At 31.8% G+C, this 22,286-nt stretch overlaps 3 protein-coding genes across 3 annotated transcripts; 2 read left to right on the top strand and 1 right to left on the bottom strand.

The window, feature by feature from the left end:
- The first annotated feature begins 5,547 nt into the window (after positions 1-5,547).
- LOC131610294 (probable protein phosphatase 2C 38) lies at positions 5,548-8,194 on the top strand. Its single transcript, XM_058882198.1, has 5 exons — positions 5,548-5,904; positions 5,992-6,359; positions 6,816-7,183; positions 7,284-7,520; positions 7,604-8,194. Exons 2-5 carry the CDS (start codon positions 6,095-6,097, stop codon positions 7,820-7,822), a joined length of 1,089 nt encoding a protein of 362 aa, XP_058738181.1. The 5' UTR covers positions 5,548-5,904; positions 5,992-6,094; the 3' UTR covers positions 7,823-8,194.
- Positions 8,195-10,167: 1,973 nt separating this feature from the next.
- LOC131610295 (protein MODIFIER OF SNC1 11-like) lies at positions 10,168-12,742 on the bottom strand. The gene is made up of 6 exons (XM_058882199.1): positions 12,320-12,742; positions 12,160-12,237; positions 11,934-12,062; positions 11,760-11,823; positions 11,497-11,576; positions 10,168-11,373 (listed from the first exon to the last, which is right to left on the bottom strand). Exons 1-5 carry the CDS (start codon positions 12,598-12,600, stop codon positions 11,541-11,543), a joined length of 588 nt encoding a protein of 195 aa, XP_058738182.1. The 5' UTR covers positions 12,601-12,742; the 3' UTR covers positions 10,168-11,373; positions 11,497-11,540.
- Positions 12,743-17,055: 4,313 nt separating this feature from the next.
- On the top strand, positions 17,056-18,724 carry LOC131614860 (uncharacterized mitochondrial protein AtMg00810-like). The gene is made up of 2 exons (XM_058886399.1): positions 17,056-17,400; positions 18,650-18,724. Exons 1-2 carry the CDS (start codon positions 17,056-17,058, stop codon positions 18,722-18,724), a joined length of 420 nt encoding a protein of 139 aa, XP_058742382.1.
- The last annotated feature ends 3,562 nt before the right edge of the window (positions 18,725-22,286 follow it).

The following is a 22,286-nucleotide window of genomic DNA, read 5'->3' on the forward strand; positions in this document are numbered from 1 at the left end:
ACTTTGTCTTCAATCATCTTGAATGAATACAAAGCTTGCTTCAGGTAGAGTCGATTTACCAGCGATTTGGTCATATACAAACTTTCAAGTTTCACCCATAACCCTGATGCCGTCGTCTCCTTTGATACCTGCCGGAGAACCTTATCACCAAGGCTCAACAAAATTGCGCTGTGTGCTTTCTCGATCATATTTGTCTTCTCCGCTGCCGTCAATTCTGCATTCATGGCTGCCTCTCCCTTCAACGCTTCCAAACAACCCTGCTGAACCAGTAGGGCTTTCATCTTCAAGCGCCACAGACCGAAATCATTCACTCCGGTGAACTTTTCAATCTCATACTTTGTTGAAGGCATCTTCTCCATGCTCACCACACCAATTTGTTGTGAAAAACGATACCAATAACAAAGTATAATAGGGAATTAGGGAAGAGAATAAGAACACAATAATTGGTTATAATTGCTATTCTTTTACTTTCTCTTAAAACAAGATTACAAGTTTACAAGAATAACAAATAACCTCTCTCACCCTTAATTAGGATTTGCAGCTTAGCAATGATGAGAGACTAGTATGCTATTTATAATAAAACCTAACATACTAACTAATGGGCTTTTTTCAGCAAGGCCCATTACACAAGCCAACTTAATAAACAAGCTAACTTAACAAATTAGGGTTTAAACACTAAAACCTAATTTAACATGCTAACAACCCTAGCATCTTCGACATCTGCATGCTAGACCCATCTTCGACTACAGCATGCACACTTCGACACCAGCATGTGAACAATCCTTCGACTTCATGCTTAACTCTGTCGAACTGTCGAACCAAGAAGCTACCCTTCGACAATACTAGAGTTCGATCCAATATCTCACACTTCACTAAGGCAGTTCAAGGATCTGATACTTAAGCATAACATGTTGAACGGTAAGGAAGTTATATTTACAAAAAAAATGATGCAAATAGGTGTAGGGTAGTATGTAAGCATAGGAAGAAGTGTGATTACACTATCTTGTGTAGTAAAGTAGTAAAAACCAAAACATTTAGGGTTAACACATTGTTTTCTAAGCACAAATGTGGAAGAAAAATCATCAAAAAAAAAGTCAAGGAAGATAAGGTTACAAAAGTAATTATTGACAATAGAAAGAATAATACCAAGGTGAAGTTATCAGAGTTAGTGGCAGGTGTGAGACTCATGTATGCAACTGAAATTCCTGGTTGTAGGGAATTTACGACTAGGCATCTTGCTAGAAAACTTGTCGAAGGGGACTCTACTAATAAATATAGTTTAATATGGTCATATGATGGTGAAATAAGGAAAGTTTCATTTGTAACTACTTCCAAGTAAAACATTGAATGTGATGGGTTAGGTTTACAACCAAGGTTTGAAAGGTGTTATATTTGTTTTGATTTATGTAAAAAGGTTTTTATGAGGCCATGTAGACAATTTATAGGATTATATGGATGTCATCTTGAGAACAAATATGGTGAAATACTATTGATTGTTGTTGGAAGGGATCCAAGTGGTTCCATTGGTTTTGATGAAAACAATTGAGTAAGAAAAAATATATCTAAAGTCTCATTGGTAAAAAATTGTCTGAAGTTCAATTTTAAAGTGGTGGAAAATTTTAAATCAAGTGTTACACAAAGTTCAATCAAGTAAAAGAACTTGAAGTTGTGAAGATGGGAACTTGAAGCTATGAATATGTGAACTTGATGTTGTGAAGATGTGAACTTGAAGTTATAAAACTGTGATATTGAACTTGTGAAGTTGTGAAATCTTGCATGATCTTGTGTTTAGTGTTATATCTATTTTTTAATCATTAATTGTAAATGAAGTAATAGTAGGTCTTTAGGTTTTAAGGCAACACATACACAGTCACGCACACAAAAGTATTTCAAACCTATCATTTTTTTTATAAAAATTCTTAAAACTAATATGGACAAGCTCTTAAACAATTAAGAAGTTTGTTTGGTTAATTAGGAATGAAGAATAAATTGGTTAATCGATTAAGTCTTGCCTCTAATTGATTAAACAATGTGAAACATCTCCTAATTGGTTAAGGAGGTTGTTATTCGATTAAGTGACGTCAAAATTCAAAATTTTCTATTTGCTTAAATTAATCGATTAATGCATGGATTTAATTGGTTAAAAGATTAAAAAATCCATGAATTATTTTAGTTTTTAGCCATATTTTTTCACACATATAAAGGAGGACTATCGTTATTTCAAAATACACTAGTTTTATGAATATAAACTCTTTACTATATTTCTCTCTTTCATTCTTTTATAAAGTTCTTTTTCACGAAAGTTGTCTTAGGATCAAGAGAGTGAAAAGTTTTATCTAAGAGTTGCGTTCAAATCTTTTATTCAAGAGCATGATTCTCTTATGATTTTTTGTAATAGATTTAAAGATTGCAATGAAAAAAACTTCAGTTATGGTTATTAAGTTGAGTATGTGTAAAAAACTTTAGTTGTTTGTGGTAGGTTATTGAGCTCGTGTAAAGATCTAGGTTGGTTGTGAAAGGTTTTTGTTGATCTTGTACAAAAGTTTAAGTTGTTTTGTAAGGTTAGTTATGACGTTCTTATGTAAAAGCTCAAGATGCTTTTATTGGAAATTTCAAAGGGAAGCTCATGTGAAATGGAGCAAACCAAGTGGTACAGGCCGAATCAGAATAAATATTTCTTTTATTTATTTTTATTCCGCTAATTATTTCTATGTCTCTTCTTTTTTCTATTATTTCTCTACTTCACCTCTATTTATTTCTATCTTCTAACATGTATCATTTAAAATCAAAGCATTTTTATAAACTAAGTTTTGAAATCTGGATATCACAATTCAACACCCCCCCCCCCTCCCTCCGTGTTTGTGTTTGGAGTCACCTGGTCAACAACTCTAATGATCAATTCTTACATTTTGGTGTTGTTGAGATTGAAATCAAAGACTCGTGGAGTTGGTTTATCATTCTACTTCTTGAAGACATTAATAGATAGTTATATATGGGAGATAATGCATAAACTCCTAAGGAGGATTGATAAAGAAATAGAAAAGAGTTTCATGCACACTGCAACATATGCATGAAGATTATCATTTCAAGTTACACATGTTTTATTCAGTTATAGCTTTGTTGTTAACTTAACAACTCACACAAGTTCTTGCAACTTTTGGAAGTTGGTTAGAATTCCTTGCAGACATGGAGTATTTGCAATCAATAAAAAGGTTGATGACTCCATTAGGTATTTCCTTAGGTATTATCATAGGGAAACATATGTCCAATGTTATGATGAAGGAGTCACATTTATAACTGATCAAAATAAATGACCCAGGACCATTGATTCGGCCATAAGTATATATATAATTCAAAATTGAATGTGATCCAAACACTTTCATAAAAGAATATTCATACACACATAATAATATTTAATTCTATATTCATTCTTTCATTAATTTGTGATTTTAATTTATAGAGTCATTCTAACGTCTTAATATTGAAAAAAAAAATTAAAAAATAATTATTTTCATTTTCAATCTATTGAATACAAATTTTTCAAAAAAAAATATATTTTTTTACTTGTTTATAAAAAATAAGTATTTTAAAATAAAACATATATATTTTAATTCTTAAAGACTGCCCCTAAAACACTCATCGTTAGTATTTCCTTAATTTATATTAGTTTAAATTTGAACATTAATTGAAGGTATGCTAGTGATTCCTTTTTACTTCTATTCTAAAATCTGTTCCTATTCTCTATTCCTATTCACCTTCTAACATACATCGACTTTCGCATAAAAATAGTTGCACATATTACCCTATTTTTGAGGTAACAAAATGATGCCATTCTAAATCTTACTAGTAGTCGGGTCATCATTTTCCTTCAACTCCGTAACAGAAGTCATTAATTATCAATAGTTTATTGACTTTAACTTTTTTCATGTACTCATAGTTGATTTTGTCATAGAATATAACTTAAAGTTTTTGTCTACAATTAATTTATTATCTTGAATTTATTGTTAAATTGAAATTTGATGTGAGTGTATCCAAGTAGTACAAGTGTATGTTTGGTTGATTTTTTCCTTTTCTTTTCTTGCATACCAAGGCAAGGCAGTGAAATTAAAAAATAAATAAAAGTAGGAAATGTTGTGTTTATCAGACGATGTTTGTTTTGGATGTGGAAAAAACCAAACATTTTAAATATACACTAAATAATCTTACATATAATTCACTTTTATTTATGATAAATTTTTCAAATCTCAAATAATCAAAGACCACAAGTTTATATTTGGCAAATGAATTAAAAATCCAATTTGGTATATTGTTATTAATATCCAAATCATGCTGTCATGGTTTCAAATTCCAAAGTGTCTTCATCTGCATACCATATGTTTTTTAGCATATGGTAACGATCAAAGTCTTCATAATCATCTTATGATCTCTCATTATCATAACTTTCAAATCTTGTTATTGGACTAAAACATACAGTTAGGTGAAATTCATCAAATCAAAGTGGGCTCATTCTTTATATAATACAATCTAGATTTGAGCAATAATTTATTTATTTTTAAATGAAGATACAAGATGCAGTGAACTTGTGGCCATTAATGCCAGCTAGATATATCCATTTAGAAATAAAATTTCATAGAATAATTGAATTAAATAAATTAATGACAAATGAAACTTTTCTAGTCATTGAGTAAAAAAATGTCGTGGATTTAAAATCGCGCATCTGCATCTGATGTTTTTAGACAGCTACCAGCGGTTTAATAGAACATTAGTTTTGTGTTTTTATTAAGAAGATATTTACACTCATCTATATTTGTGTAATTTCTAATCAAGTGATGCAAAAGTGATATTTAACAGAAATCTTGAAAATGATAATTACATTTATTTGATCAAGTGCATGTATTAAACCAATTATAGTAAGAAGGTAAGGAAACATGTGAGTCATTAACTCTAGATCCAGTAAAGTTTTGAATTATGACGAAAATTAAACCAAGAAAAAGATAGAAGGTGGAAGTTGTAGACATGCCAAGTTACCTAATAATAGTCTTGAAGAATATTTCTTTAGAAATAAAATTCAAATCAAATCTCAACCATAAAAAACTTTTGTAGCCCACATGGTCAAAAAAAAAATCAAAATCACTCTCCATAAATAAATCTTATATCCAACAAGACACTGACCACCCTGATAATGATACATCGATATCGATAATAATTTAAAAATAAAATAATTAATATAATTACGTCACATATATCAGCGTCCTCTATGTTAGATATTAAATACGTCTTCAATATAAATTCAGACAACGTACACACAAAGGCATCTTAATTTTCAAAGACCTTGTGTATATTAAGCACAGTTGAAGTGTGGCAAATCAAATAGGTATTCTATTTTTTATGACTTATCCGTAACAACTATTATATGAGATCTTTTTTTAGCAACGGTTTAAATGTGTCAAACTTTAGATCATGTATAGCATTTTATCTTGCACACTCTCAAAGACGTCTTTAGATACAGACGACGACGTAGACATACACACGTCTATATAGGTAATTTAATGGACAAATAAAAGCACAAGAGTTATAAGTGTCAGACTTTGTAGTTTTAAGTCTCATTTTCATTTCATTTCTTGATCTTAGATCTCTCTGACACTACTCTAAAGATCTTCTGTCAAAAAATCCAAAACCCTTTTCTTATCATTGTTTCATTTACATAACTAAAATCTCAGACCAACTCTGCCATATTGAGTCCATATGTGCTTTTCCAGCTAAGTCTGTTCCTGTAACATGACACACCTCTGAGTTTTAAATCCACATGCACGTTTCAAATTAATGCTCAAGGTACAAAGAACCAAAACACGCTTGCGTATTCTCTGAACTATTGCATGAAAGCTACTGGTTTCTCATCCCAAGGTAACTTTCTCTATTACTCCACCCCATACCAGCTTGTTTTTTAGCTCAAATTTGTTCATATCTAATCATGTCTATTATTTCTTATAGGTATATATAGATTCAGCATATAAGATGAGATCATCTGAAGAGTAACCAAGAACAACAAAAACAACATATTGGTAATAGTATTTCATTAGCGAAAGGTTCTATTATGACTATATCGTGTTGGAAACCAAGTGTGGAGCGTGATGATGGATTGCTATGGTATAAGGATTTGGGGAATCATCTTTATGGTGAGTTTTCAATGGCTGTAATTCAAGCTAATAGCTCTTTGGAGGATCATAGTCAGCTTGAATCTGGACCGTTGAGTTCGGATTATTTGGGTCCTCAAGGAACCTTTGTTGGTGTTTATGATGGTCATGGTGGACCTGCAGCATCCAAGTTTGTCAATGATAATCTTTTCTCCAATTTCAAGAGTATGCTCTCTAAACTTTTTATATGATATATTCCAAATATAGTTTTTCCGTTTTGCTGTATGCTGTTTTTCTGATAAACTATATTAAATTTGTCTAACTCTTATGAAATCGGCTGTAAGGTAAGGGTTGTCACTCAGGCCGTGACTATTTTGGACTTATGCATAGCTCGAGTTGATAAACTAATTGTTACAAAACCGATCTATAAGATGAAAGATGCGAATCTTTATAAACTATTTTCGGGTTTCATTTATCTTTTAGATGTGAGACTTGCGTTTTTCTCAATATACTGATGGTCTGTTTGTTTTTGCCTCAAAGAGGAAAAAATCGTGCGGTTTGGCCTAATGCTCCAAGTTGGAGCTTCTATTTTTTTCAGTTTATTGAACCTTGAGGCGCTAGAAATAGCATGGATACGTTGTTCGAAACACATGCTGAATAAGTTTTTTTTGTGTGAATCAGGTTTTGCAGCGGAAGAACAAGGCGTATCGGAAAAGGTAATAAAGAGGGCATTTTCTGCAACAGAAGACGATTTTCTGGCTCTTGTGAAGAAGCAATGGCTAACGAAACCACAGATAGCATCTTCAGGCACATGTTGTTTGGCCGGGATAATTTGCAATGGCATGCTGTATGTTGCAAATGCAGGAGATTCACGAGCTGTGTTAGGAAGAGTGAAGAAGGGAACAAAGGAAACATTAGCTGTTCAGTTATCTGCAGAACATAATGTCAACATAGAAACTGAGAGAAATGATGTTAGGTTAAAGCATCCTTATGATCCACAGATTGTGGTTATGAAACACTCGGTTTGGCGCGTGAAAGGCATCATACAGGTAGAAGCTTCAGAGATTCATATTGTTTTAATTCCTTAACAGAAAAGTTTTAGAACCATTTATTACTCCAATTCTTTCTTAACAGAACTTGTTATTACAGGTTTCAAGATCCATAGGTGATGCATATCTAAAGAAAGCCGAATTTAACACGGAGCCTCTGCCACAAAAGTTTAGACTAGCCGAAACCTTTTTCAAGCCGATTCTTAGTAGTGAACCATCGGTATCGATTCATAAAATCCAACCGGAAGATCAATTTCTCATCTTTGCTTCTGATGGTTTATGGGAGCATCTTAGCAACCAAGCAGCTGTCAATATAGTTAGCAACAATCCACGCAACGTAAGTTTCCTTCCGAATATCTCAACCGTGTTTTCCTATTCACGAGTTCTTTTCTTTCTCACTAAGATTGATTTATGTAACAGGGAATAGCACGGAGACTTGTGAAAGCAGCGCTTAAAGAAGCAGCTAAGAAAAGAGAGATAAGATTGTCAGATCTTCAGAAGATCGAACAAGGAGTTAGGAGACATTTTCATGACGATATTACAGTAATCGTTGTATATCTAAATCGTAAACTGATCGATAACAGCTCTCTATGTAGTTCTCCTCTTTCAATCAAAGGTGGTAGGCATGTCAATTTTTAGTGCAAAGAATGAAAGAACTCTCTAAGCATCTTCCATTCAGTACCTGTTTTTAGAATTGTTGTATAAAGAAGATAGGTAGATAACTTGACATGGTGTGGTTGAATTGAAACTTGAGGATTATCATGGAAACTATTTCTCTTTAAAACTTCGCCTGATTGACTCACAACCCCCGTCATCACACATTTCGTTTATAGATGAAATTAAGAGAATTGTAACTAAGCAGACTATGAATGCACACGATTCGGTTTGTATGGATCTTGTAATTTCTGCCAATATGGCCTCAACTTCACCTGATTTTAGAACAATGATTCTCTGTAATTTTTATGACAGTAACAAGATTGAACATTTATGTATGTTTCTATGTTTGAATTATCCAAGGTCACTTTAGATTAATGCAATGCAGTAACCTCATTAATCTGTGCTAACAAGTACTCCTTATTGGATCACTATTAAATTCTCTTTAAATTTATTAAATTATTTATGTATATGATTTATTTGAATAACACATTTAACAACACCTTCAAAAAGAATTTGAGAGAAGAAGCATGTATAGAAGTTGCTTCCTTCTTCTACAATAATTCATTGCTTTTAATGTGGCACAAAATAGACGAATTTCAAAGAATATTGGAGATGGTTTTTAGGCATGATCTTAGATTTAAGCCATCTTTCTATAATGAAATCAAAACCAAGTACTTGAAAAAAAATGGAGGAGATAATATATGTCATTGAAGAACACAAATTCATTTGGGAAAAAAACATGATGCATTATTATGAGTGACAAATTGACCGATAAAAGGAGAACAATCTTTAACGGTTTAGTAAAAATCATTGAAAGTAATATTGCTTTGAAGTCGATAGATGTCTCTCACATATCAAAAACAACTGTTAAATATTTGAGATGATTGATTAGATTGTGAAAGAAGTAGGGAAAAAATGTGGTTCAGTTCGTGATAAAAAATGCAATAAATTGCAAAACTATTGGAGCTATGTTAATAGATAAATGAAAGAAGTTCGTCATTAAACAATTGCAAATGGTAATAAGATAATTCAATATATTGACTTTGGGTTGTCTCATGAAGAACAACTGAGCATGATAAGAATGTTTATCTCTAATAATGAGGGAAGCAGAAGAATAAATATATTTTGCTGCTCTTTACATTTTGCTGAACATTCTGCAACTTATTCTCTGCATTGATCTTAATATATTGCACCCTTCATTTTTCATTGCCGTTTACATTTTGCAACCTACATTATGCACTACTCTTTACATTATACTCTACTCTATATTATGTTGTACATTCTGCTTTACATTTTGTAGCCTACAACTAATTCATTATTTTTCTTTATAATTTAGTCTCAAGCCTTTGTGGGATATTATTGATGATAGGATATTATCGTTGCAGGCTGTTATCTCAATCCTCAACCACATTTACAGAATTACAGTGAAGCGGGAATTGTATGATTGCTTGCAGAGAATGATTGAGATGTTGACGAAATTAACAAAATTGATGCACGAGTTGAATATTTTAAGACAATAGAAAAAAAAAAAAAAGGTAGTCTAATTATAATGGGTATCCTTAAAACTAAACTCCAGTATAATGGTGGGAGTCATATAGAGACAATCATCCAGAACTTCAAACTTTTACAATTCAAGTGTTTGATAGAATTAGAATTTGTCTAAACTCACCGTGCATATAATTTTGTCAATTTATTGAGATCTTAAAACCCATGTTAAGATCCTACAATTTTTTATACCCTAAAATGGCAATCTCAACTAGATTTCTTAGCAAATATCCATGCTAAGCAAATATCCATGCTAAGATCTTCAAAAACTTTTAAACTAAACAACAAAACTACTTGGGAAATTCCAACTTCAAAACATATCCATCTATCATTTCTAGCATGCAACACAATGCTAGAAATGATAGATGGATATGTTTCATAACATATTCATCTATCATTTAGATTCCAGAAGACCATATAAGTATTCCAGACAATAACTAAAAAAAACAATAATAAACTGAGCCAACTCCAACATAGTTCAAACTTGAGTACTTGACTCAACAATTAATCTGTTAGACTTAGTTCATGAATCAAATTGGCGGATATTATATTGAAAATTAATTTTCTTAGCTATAAAAGCTGCCACATAAGCTTTTTAACAGAATTAAACAGATATTAAAAAAAAATCAATTAACATTGGATTAAAAAATCTATCTAAAGAAACAACTTAAAATCTAATTCAGCATGATAAAATAATTTAAACAGCGGTAGCAACTATGCCAAAGAAAATCATAGCAAGTCAGGGTGTAAATCAATTGATAATTTTCCTAACACATAATGTATTGTATGAAATAATGGTCCTTCCATTCATTTGTACAGCCAAGAAAGAAATGTCAACCCCAGAAACAGAATACTATATTCTCCAAGCTTTGGTCCATACGAAATAGATTACAAGTTACTATTTCAGCAACAACAAAAAATTACAGAGTTTTCTCCACATCCAGCACTACAGATATACAATTTTCTATGTTGGCAACTTCAGATATAAAACTTCAAAGCGTTCACTTATCTTTAAAATAACAGCAAAGGTAATAGAAATTAGAAGCTACAGCCTTAATTAAAAAAAAAAAGTCAAGTTTAAGCACCTACATAAAAAAGCATCAGGATTCAGCCACATAGTATATTGATCCTTTTTCAAAGGGCATGCTTCAGATTCATGTAATGTACTGTGAACACTTTTTTTCATATGATTCAAACATGATACAACCGTAGAAGTGAAATAGTGGGCATAAACACAGCAACAAAAAACTCAGAACATCAAAGGGATGGAGGAAAGCATTTCAGATGCAAAAGTACAAATGCAGCCATTATCAGTAGTTCCATGCTTGCACTCCCCCTTTAAAATTTGTTAGAAAGAAACTAGGCCTAGAACTATTAAAATAGATAACCTGAGTGAGCCTGATTACTCATAGAAGATGAAGAAATCTAACTTTACCCACCTCTCCCCCCAAAATACATGTCATGCACTTACCAGAAAAAAGTTCATCTTGCATTATGCACGCTGCTATTATATAATAGAAGGGCCTATTTCACAGTTATTCATTGCCCTTCAAAGACACACTAAACAACAAAACCTATGCTGCTAACATTACCAAATTCTGGATCAGCGTTACATTGGACCTGTAAAACCAATCTAGCACTACCTTTTGGCACAGTGATAATGAGCATTTAACAAACAGAAGATAACTTTAAACAGATAAGTTCCTATAGAAAAAACATTCAATTCATCTAAATTTTTTAAGGCTGTAGATTCTAATATTAAAACCTTTGCTGATTTTAAGATAAGTAACACTATGAAGACAGCCAATATTTATCCAGAGGTGTCACCTAGAGAGCCAATACTGAGACGAAACAAAAGCAGGCAACCTCTGAACACTTGAATCTATCTACGGCTTGGAGGAAGGTAGATGCATCTGGAGATTAATAGTTCAAAGAGTAGATACGGTGTGCGGAAGCCATTCTGAATATTGAAGTGCTAAAAACTATAACTGCAGAAAATTTCAAAAAAAAAAAGCGCGTATGAAAAACAATATCATAATCATAAATCAGGTCAAATTAAATGTATGTAATTTACAAAAGCAAAGAGTAACATGAAAGAGCAGAAGACTTACAAGAAAGAAAAAAAATCCTACAATAAAAGAAGCAGGCTGATAAATCAGGTCCCTCCTCCAGCATTACCCGTAATAGCAGCCTTATAGTATGAAGAAAAGAACAAACATAAATTTCAAACAAACAAAAACAAAAAGTTTTGGAAATCACCAAAGGGCCTTGTAGTTTGAACCACAGAACAAACATAAATGTCAAACAAACAAAAGCAATTTTTTCATCTTTATATAAACAAAAAAAGTATTAGATGTCACCAAAGGGGCCTTACAGGCTCAATGTTCGCTTCAGCATTGACTTGTTGAGACAGAGGGGTTGATGATGCCTTTGAAAACCTGGAAACAAAGAACATAGTGACATAATAAGATGGATAACATGGGAAATGGCATATGATAGAAATGTTTCTATGAAATGCGAGAAACAAAATATGACAAGAAACACACACCTGAGTGCTCTTGCTTTCTTTTTATCTTCCTCGGCAGGATCAGTCTTGGAACCAGGTGCAAACCTAGCAAGACGAGCTTTCTTCTTTGCATCCTCGTCAACAGCTGTAGAAGGAGTAGGAATCCCAAACCTGTGAAGAATCAGAATAAGCAACAATGTTCACTTGAATTTCAAATTAAACTAGTCATGAGTTAGGGTTTAGGGTTAGAAAGGGGAAAATTGAATACCTCTCTGCCCTAGCTTTCCTTTTCAGATCTTCCGCTTTTGATCCCTCAGGTCCCTGTAATACAGAAGCAGAACCAAATCTGCAATCGCAACAAACCCTAAATTCAGTTGTTTGTTCGAAAGAAATCAAGAAATGTCGGTGGAAGATGAAACAATATATACCTTTCGGCTCGTGAATTGCGCTTCTCTTTCTCGGACAACTGGACGGAAATACCGAATCGCTCTGCGCGGCGCATCTTCTTCTGAACATCGGAAAGTGGAGCGTCGCCTTCGGTTTCAGTCGGTGTTTCTTTGGTTTTGCTGTCGTTTGCATCTTTGTCGTCGGGGATTGAATCTGAGAGGGGTTTGGGGGAGGTGGAGTCTAGGGTTTCGAGAGGGTTTTCCTCGGTTGGTTTGGTGGTGGTGGGGGTCGTGGCGGCGGCGGTTGTAGCAGGGGTTGCCATCGGAAGTGGAAGTTCGATTGGAGAGATAAACAGCGGTGGAGGTGATGAGAGAAACGTCGCAGAAGTACAAGGGATGGTTCTGATATTCTTCTAGTTCTGAAAATTGTGTTGTCTCGGTTTTGTAATTAACTTATTATTCTTTCCACTACCTTTCCCTCTTCCTTTTCTAACTATTATTATTTGACCATAAAAATAATTACTTAAAATTAAATAAAATTATTTTATTTCATTCATGATTAGATATCGGTTGAAAATTTTAAGATTACATTCTATTCTATTTAATAGTGGAGCACCCCGGAAAATCATAGGATGTATAACATCTCCATGAGGGGAGAATTAGTGTGGTTATTGAGACACGTAATTAGTTATAGGGTGCTAGAAATGCATTTGAAACATATCTCACTCAAGAAAAGGTGTAATCAGTATCATTGATCTGACTAATAATTACTACGTTGTTGTCTATATGCATGAAGATGATAAGAATGTAATCTTCTAACTGAGTGTCTTTGGTTCATATATGATCATTTTTGAATGGCGAAGGAATGAAGCCCCAACTTTCATCCACTTATTGATATTATTGAGAATGTGGTTGTCTGGATTCGTATCTCTAGATTGCCTATTCAATATTATGATACAAAGGTTTTATTATTTGGTTGTAATCGAGTAGGAAAAACGGTGAAAGTTGATAAGAATATGTTACAGCAAAAGCGTGGGACATATGCAAGATTATGTGTTAAAGTCAATCTCTCTAAACCACTCATAGCAATGTTCACTATAAAAAGGAAAGAAATACAATATTGAATATGAAGCTTGCATTTGTTGTGCGACAAGTGTGGCAAGTTTGACCACTATATGGAAGGATGTCCTAATAAACTAAGAAACCAAATTCAAATATAGGAAAGCAACCAATGAATCAAGAACAAGGAGGAGTTGAAAGAGGTGTATGAGGGAATTATGCTGAAATTGGAAATGATAATCCTTCTAGCGTAGTACAAAAAGTCCGAAGAGGACAAAGGGCGGATGACGGCCAGAGAAATAATGCTCTAACAAGAGTTAATAAGGCCACAACATTAAAGGGGTCGAGATTTATTACTTTGAATGAGGAGATATTGAAAATAAATAATGATTTTGTTGTTAATGTTAAAAAGAAAGAGGGCAACGTGGCATTAAATGACAATGATAGGGGCGTTGTAAAGATATGTAATGTTATTATTAGTCTTCCTAAATTCAGAAATGGAAAATGTAAGTAAGAAAGAAAGTAGTGGAAAGAATTTTTCAAATGGGGCAATTATTGAGAAGAATGCAGTTAAAGATTTGAAATTGGCTACACGTGTATCACATGTTTTTAAAGGAAAACCAATGATGTTAGTAGAAAAGAATTAGAACATATGGTGGATAAATTGAAAATTAATAGTGTGGATAAAGATATTGAGACCCAGTTCAAAAGGTCCAATATTGGTAAGTTGGGTGAAAGGGAAAGAGGAAATAATGGAGGACATATATTAAAGAATCAACAAGAAGTAGGGTTGTAGAAATGAGTGGTTACGAATCATCTTTATTAAGCTCTATTTAACAGGAATTGAATGGGGGTAGTTACTCTTAACCCACCCATACCATCATATGTTAACATTACACGTCCTCGAGCTAATGCTATTGAGGAAGGCGAGAAAATAGTGAAAATTGAGTGTTTATGGATGCAAATGATCAAGTACCAATTATGGAAAATGAATAATATATGGATGGGTGACATAAACACATAAGAATAACAAATTAATTGGTTGGTGGATGATTTTTATTTTAGGAATATATTCTTTATGATTGATACAAAATGCAAGATTGTTTGTGGAATTGTAGAGGTGAAACCAACAAGCTTTTTTATCGTTATTGTAAGCAATATGTTATGATGCATAAGTCACTCATGCTTGTCATTATGGAGACTCGGTGAAATCCTAGTAACTTATATATTACTTTCCAGCGACTAGGTAATGATGGAGTATTATATATGAGTAGCCAAGGCTATGCTGAAGGTACGATGGTTGCTTGAAGAAGAGAACAAATTTGTTTTGAACTATGTAGTATAAAGTTGCATTTTATCCAAATAAGGGCACAACAACCTTAACATAGTATATTGTTATTAACAACACTCTATGATAGCCCCTATGTGGAGAATAAATGTTTGTTATGGGAAGATGTGGCAGCGATTTCTCAAAATATGAATGAACCTTGGTTGTGACCCGAAATTTTAATGATATTACTCGTGCAGCTGAGAAGAAAGGTGAAGTGTTTATGTCCGTTAAGAGGTGAGGTATTTTTAGAGGAAGAATCAATGAATGCAAGCTTTTGGATATAGGGTTTGTAGAGCCAAAATATACTTGGATATGACACATGTTGCATGGTGGTCAACGTATTTATGAAAGTCTTCATAGGGCTTTGAGAAATAAGCAATGGAGGTTGAATTTTTTGAATCCTTGTGTCAAAATTTTGACTAGGGTGGATTTTTCTGATCATCATCCTATTTTCATTACTCTAGTTGATGTTTCCCATCTGGTGGCCCCCAGAAAATTTAAGTTTGAGAGTGTATGGATTGTTGATAACTCGTATTATGAGATGGTTCAAAAGGCTGGGGAAAAAGATATCAACATGACATATAATTTTATACAGTTGCAGAAAGCAATCAAAGGATATAAGTAATCTGTTGTACACCAAATTGTGAATAAGAATGAGTTTATGGCTTGAATTAATGGTATCCATAAGAGCTTGCTCAATGGTGTGAACGTGGTAGGTTTAAAAATACTATATAAGAACTTATAGTTGGAACTTCATAATACTCTAAAGGAAGAAAAGTTAATTTTGTACCAACAATCGCGTGCGAAATGGTTAATGGATAGTGATCAGAATATGCGGTATTACCATATTAAAATATTTAGTAGAAGGCGACGAAATAATATTATTATGATAAAGGATGATCATGGTCATTAGATAGAAGATATAGAGACCAACTATTTGCATTGGTTAACAACTTCTGCAGGAATTTGTTTGCTCTTAGTGCCATTAGAACTCAGTGGTTTCAGACTCCCCTCACCTTTCCAGCTTTAGAAAAGGATGTGCAATAGAGATTAGATGCTTGGACTAGTGATGAAGAATTCTATAATGTTGTGTTTGCTATGAAACCTTGGAGAATGTTTGGGCCTGATGGATTTCCAATAGGTTTCTATCAAAAACCTCGGGAAGTAGTTGGAAGCAAAGTTTGCAATTTTTTTTTGCGAAGTGTGCGATAATCCTAGGTGAGATTTCCTTGGTAAATCAAACTGATATTTGCTTGATTCCTAAGGTTAACCAACTGCAATATGTTTCTCAATTTCGTCCCATATCATTGCGCAATACAAATTATAAGAAATATGTACCTATTTTGGTTTCATCTTTTCAAATTGGTTTTGTGTCGAGGAGAAACATCCATGATAATCTTATTGTTGCAAGGGAAATGGTGCATAGTATGGACAAGATGAAAGGAAATAAATGTTACTTTTCTATAAAAGTGGATTTATCTAAAGCGTACGATGAATTGAGTTGGGAATTAATTTGGAGGATTTTATCTAAGATTGAGCTCCTGTATAATATGATTAATAGGATTATGCATGAAATTCAAGCGTATAAACCAAAAGTGAATTGGAATTGTGCTAGAAATGAGTATTTTTTACCACAACGAGGTATCCGAAAATGAGATCCAATCTCCCCATATATGTTTGTATTATGCATGGATAAACCATCTCATTTTATTTATTATTCTATTGAAAAGTGTAAGTGAAAAAACTTTCGTGCGGGGAGAAACATCCCTATTATTTCTCCTTTGATGTTTGTGGATGATTGTTACTGTCTAAAATGTATCGCATGCAAGTATACGTGTATGTTTGAAAGTAATGAAAGAGTAACTTCAGGCTCTTTAAGAGAAATTCACATGGAATATTGTCTACTGTCCTCCAAATGTCAAATCCATTGGCTGCAAATGCGTGTATTATGTGAAATTGAATTCTGATGGATCCTTCAACCGTTACAAGGCTCGCTTGGTTGTTTTAAGAAACAAACAAAAATATAGAATTGATTATGATGAGATATTTGTACCGGTGGCCATAATGACAATTATTCGCTTTGTAACATTTATATTTGCTTCTAATGGATGGTCTCTTCATCAAATGGATATGAAGCATGCTTTTACTCATGATGACCTGGCTGAAGACATTTATATGACATCCCCTCAAGGCTTGCTCTCTTCATTCAAGGGTGTTTGCAAGCTTAAACACTTCTTATATGGTTTGAAACAAACACATAGAGCATTGATATGAAAAATATTGCTCCACTATACTTGGGTTATCCTTCACTAAGAGTCGGTATTATTCCTCTCTATTTATTCATAACATATATAAGGGAATTGTCTTACTTCTTTTGTATGTTCATGATATGGTTATTACTGGTTTTGATCATGCTTTTATTCAGAGACTTAAACAACAATTACAGGCTTCATTTCATAAGAAATATCTTGGTGAACTACATTATTCCCTTGGTCTTTATGTTAATTCTACATCTAAGCGTATCTTTCTCCATCAACACAAGTATGCTATAAATTTGCTTTCTATGACGGGTCTTCAATCGCCTAATCTGGTTGGTACTCCCTTTGAGGTTAATGTTAAATATCACCGTGATGATAAAGATCCTTTGTCTGATCCCTTATTGTATCCACAACTTGTGGGTGGCCTTAGTTACTTAACTATTACTCGCCCTGAAATATATTTTGTTGTTCAGCGAGTAAGTCAATTCATAAATTCTCATATCCATCTTCACTTGGTTGGAGTTTGTGGTATAATTCACTACTTGAAGGGAACCATTCACCATGGTTTATTTTTCTCGCTGGAATTTTTCTTTAATTGAGTGCTTACAATGATGTTGATTGGTGCTGTTTTTTAGTTCTTCATTTATCTCTTGGTAAATTAAGAAGCAAGAAAGATTTTCTAAATCTTCTAATGAATTTGAGTATTGTGCCATGTCTGCCGCTTACTCAAAAATACTTTGGCTATAGGTCTTTTGGGTGAACTTATATTTCCCCAAATAGGGTTTATTTCACTTTATGCTGACAATACAAGAGTCATTTAAATTGTTACAAATCCTAATTTTTATGAATGTATTATAGAAGTTGATTGTCATGACGCCTATGATGATCGATTGATATCACTTCCTCATGTAAGTACTCAGTTGCAGGCCATATATATTCTTACCAAGGTTATTCCACGCCCACGACATCAGTTTCTTATTAGTAAATTGACGCTCTTTGACTAAACCCGACAATTTGAGGGAGATGCTAATCACGAATTAATCTTTGTCTTTATTGTGAGTAATTTACTATCCTAGATTAAAATAATTATTCATTTTGAATTATAATTAGTAATTATGATTTGTAATCAATCATTATGAATTGTAATTACCTGTAACTATTGACATTATTATAAATAGTGTGAAATACAATAGAGAAAGACATCAAGACAATTTTCATAACAATTTCCACCTACCTACTTATAAGGAGAGGTTGGCGCATCACAAACTACCACTCATGCAACTACAACAACTAACTTTGAAACAAACACACTACAAAGAGACATGTTGATGATGGTCCAAAGAGTCAACAATGCTAGTGCACCAGAATGAACGACTCCAAGGAATCAAAATAATCAATCTTAGCCATCTTCTACTACGTAGAAGGCTAAATGATCGACCCGGGTCCATGACGACATAATGGCAAACTACAATGAAGATCATGCAGAATCACCTAGGTATCACTGACCACACGAGGTTGTGGAGGCATAAAATATGTTCCTTGGTTCCGTGAAGACACTCCCCCTTAAGATCTGAGTCTGAGGGCTGTTGTCTCAGGCACCGCAACCGTCGTCGCATACACGCCTCATCTTCCTTAGCATCTGATGTTTTCAAAAGGGATAGAGACATCTCCTACAAAAATGTTTTAGTAGATGAATCAATGAATATTATATACGCTGAAATTTAGGTGGACATTGATGAGTTCCAAGTGTTCACCGGTGTCAGTTGTTCTGTCGTATATTCCATTCCTGGTGGTTTGTAAGTTATTCACTCATTTTGAATATTAGTACCATGGATTAATGATTGTGAAACATATTAATTAGCTCGTGGGAAGAGCTCCAAATTTTTCTTTATCCATTTCACAACATTTCGAAGAAAATCAAAGTCGGTGAAAATCTTGGGTTCAATTTCGGTCTTACATTGAGAGGTTTAACAAAGAGTTAAATATAATAGATGAAAGAAGGATATATGAATCTTAAATTTTAGAGTACATGAAGAGTCTTTTATTAATATACCTCGTTACATACTAGTCATCATATCATATCATATCATCATACTAAATTATAATCCTGCAACTTCTTCCCTCCAAAAGTTTCTCGCCAAATTTTCCACCATACTAAATTATAATCCTGCAACTTCTTCCCTCCAAAAGTTTCTCGCCAAATTTTCCACCAATAACAAATTATCGTATAAATAATAATAATAATAATAATAATAATAATAATAATAGTAATAATAATAATAAACCATTATTATATTCCCACATTCTTTTATTAAATTTTCAAATGATAAAAAAATCTCTAATAACTATTTTATATTAAATAAATGACAATGATTAAACATATCATCGTACTAAATTATATTCCTACAACTTATAATCCTACAACTTCTTTCCTCCAAAAGTTTTCCGCCAAATTTTTCACCAATAACAAATTATCATATAAATAATAATAATAATAATAATAATAATAATAATAAAATAACTATTTTCCCACGATCTTTTATTAAATTTTCAAAAGATAAAAAAATCTCTAGTAACTATTTTATATTAAATAAGTGGCAATAATTAAATAAAATAAATATAATAAAATGATAAAAAAACACAGGTTATATGTAACCCCCCACTAACCTTACCCACCTCATCTTTTATGTAACCCCACTAACCTCACCCACACTCTTTATTTCTCTCACAATTTTATTAATTATTATTATTTTAATTATTAATAATTAATCATTATTATATATTATTTCACTGAAGAATTCTTCTGTATTCATTCTTAAATTTTTTGGATGATTTGGGATGACATGTACAAATTTCTTCTCTAATTTTAGTTCCATTTGATCTACGAGAAAACCAACAAAAAAAAGATAGGTTGCTATTTATATTTTTCTATTAACTATTTAATTAATGAGTAATGCTATTTAGTACGAAGGAAATTGGAGAAGAAATGCAAGAATGAACACATGTCACTATAATATAGGGAAATTTTTTAATTTATTTTTAATTTAATTTTTTTTAATAGGAATCATGGAGTGGTGGTAGTAATGAATGGTTGAGATTTATTCTTGTCTTTCTTGTTTTTATGTTTTCTTAACAATTAACATTTTCCTTTAATTAATTAATTAATTAATTAATGTATACTAAATTATAATCTTATAATGTCTTATAAAAAATTTCGTCAAATATTTTTCTATTAATTAATTAATTAATTTTATTGCTTTTATTATTCTTATTGTTGCTAATTCTTCTAATGAAAATATTTATATTTATATATATTAAAAAATTATCAATACATATACTAATTATTATTTTTTTCAGATAAGAGACATTGAAACCTCATAAAATATTTTTTATGTTTCCTATTTAAAAAATATTTAGAAAAAAGTGTATTAAATTCATTATTATTATTTCAATCTTTATTATTTTGATTCCTATTTTTTATTTTTTATGTTATTATTCTTTGTTAACTTTTAGTTATGTTTATTTTATAGGTACAAATTTTGAAGGATTAATTATGATAAAATATTTTAAGAAATTTGGGTTATGGAAATGCTAGATTATAATATTTATATGTTTTATTGTTTTTTTTATTATTTTTATTTTTTATTATTCAATATTGTATTATTTTAGTTTCAAACATTAATAGATATTGGACCATTACACAAGAATTGTTATAAAAAAATATAGTCATGTACCAAATTGTCTTTATTTGATTTATATAATTTTTTTAATTATATTAATTATGTTACATGATTTGTATGAGATTACAAATTAAACATTAAACTTTAAACTAATTTTTTTTCTAATCTAAATATTTCTAATAAAAAAATTAGTTAATAACAAAAACTATAACGTAGTTGTAATGCTCATTCATTGATTCTGTATTTATTTATTTATTATTTCTACCACTACATACATACAAGGATATTATTTTTCGCATTTTATAAATTTATTATTATTCTACTTTTTATTATTGTTAAGAATATGATTATTTTTTTAATAAAATTTAACTATTAAATTAATATTTATCGATAATACTTATCCGTGCATCTCACAGGTAGACGGCTAGTTATCTATAATTTTAATTAAGTGATTTAACATTATTATGAACGTTGAATCACATACATGTGCACATTGGTGAGAGATTAAATAAATGAGTAATACTCGTTGTTTTGTTATTCAATGATTGTGTTCCTCCGACACACCAACCTATTCCAATCACACTAAGACCATCTACAATGATGCAATCCATTTTTGAGTTTTTTATGAGTCCCATTAGCCATATCATCTCAAAATAATTTATTTAATTTTTATTTTATTGGTGTAACTCTAATGGGTCACACAACTTTACCTCATAAATTAATTTGATTGGGTACCACACATTTTTATTAGTTGCATTGCAATGCAACTCTACTATGACATGACAAATTATTTCAATATTTAATTATTATATCATTAACTTAAGTGATTTTACAAATAGAAATTGTATGTTAAGGATTCAATTACTTAAAAACAAAACCCTAGTTGCACTAAAAAGTTGTGAGCGTATCCAACAGCATTGCTCTTTCAACTAACACGGTAGACAGAAGCTTCCTTTGATCAAATTCTATGCATGGAGAGACTAGGTAGAGGTGTGTCTCATAATCCAGAAATTGAACTTTTTATATTCAAAAGGAAATGAGAATGGACTTAAATATATGTCATTCATGCTAGTATATTAGATTAATCCAAAGAGATAAGAATGTCATTATAGACTGAACTTAATAAACTAGCAACGTATATGAGATAAGAGTATCATGTGACAAATACACATCACAGTATCATTGCTTTATTAAGCCAGCAACATCATGTCATAAACATGGTTTTAATTTTATCAATTTTATCATAAACACAATAATTAAAATGCCACAATGGAAAACAGTAGAAAGTTACTTCAACTGAAACATAATTTTCAAATAACTTGAAGTTAAAGGATGTCAAGTTAGTAAAAATATCTTATTATCATATACTATAATTTAAGCAACAAAAAAAATCAGCTTATAACCTTGAAACATGAATAGGTCAACCTTTTTCGAAGCATAAAGTGAGCAACCGGATTAAAACCTGCACTAAAATCACCAAAAAAAACTAATGGAAAAGAAAAGAGTATCGCGGCATTACTCTATCACACTAAAGCAGTCTCAGTAAAATCACCAAAAAAAACTAATGGAAAAGCAAAAGAAGCAAAACTCACAATCAGAACAGTTAGATAGAACATAAATGAACAGAATGAGAATTCTATTAGCAGCTCTAACAATCTCTTAATTGTAATAGGAGCTGAGTC

Source organism: Vicia villosa, linkage group LG6 (genome assembly GCF_029867415.1).
Source record: "Vicia villosa cultivar HV-30 ecotype Madison, WI linkage group LG6, Vvil1.0, whole genome shotgun sequence".
NCBI lineage: Eukaryota > Viridiplantae > Streptophyta > Magnoliopsida > Fabales > Fabaceae > Vicia > Vicia villosa.

Coding starts and splice junctions, on each gene's coding strand:
- LOC131610294 (XM_058882198.1), top strand. CDS start 6,095: ATGACTATATCGTGTTGGAAACCAAGTGTGGAGCGTGATGATGGATTG. Junction 7,184..7,283: donor GCGTGAAAGGCATCATACAG/GTAGAAGCTTCA, acceptor TTGTTATTACAG/GTTTCAAGATCCATAGGTGA. Junction 7,521..7,603: donor TTAGCAACAATCCACGCAAC/GTAAGTTTCCTT, acceptor TTTATGTAACAG/GGAATAGCACGGAGACTTGT.
- LOC131610295 (XM_058882199.1), bottom strand. CDS start 12,600: ATGGCAACCCCTGCTACAACCGCCGCCGCCACGACCCCCACCACCACC. Junction 12,238..12,319: donor CGCAATTCACGAGCCGAAAG/GTATATATTGTT, acceptor TTGCGATTGCAG/ATTTGGTTCTGCTTCTGTAT. Junction 11,577..11,759: donor CTGAAGCGAACATTGAGCCT/GTAAGGCCCCTT, acceptor TCATACTATAAG/GCTGCTATTACGGGTAATGC.
- LOC131614860 (XM_058886399.1), top strand. CDS start 17,056: ATGGTTATTACTGGTTTTGATCATGCTTTTATTCAGAGACTTAAACAA. Junction 17,401..18,649: donor TATATTTTGTTGTTCAGCGA/GTAAGTCAATTC, acceptor GCTGAAATTTAG/GTGGACATTGATGAGTTCCA.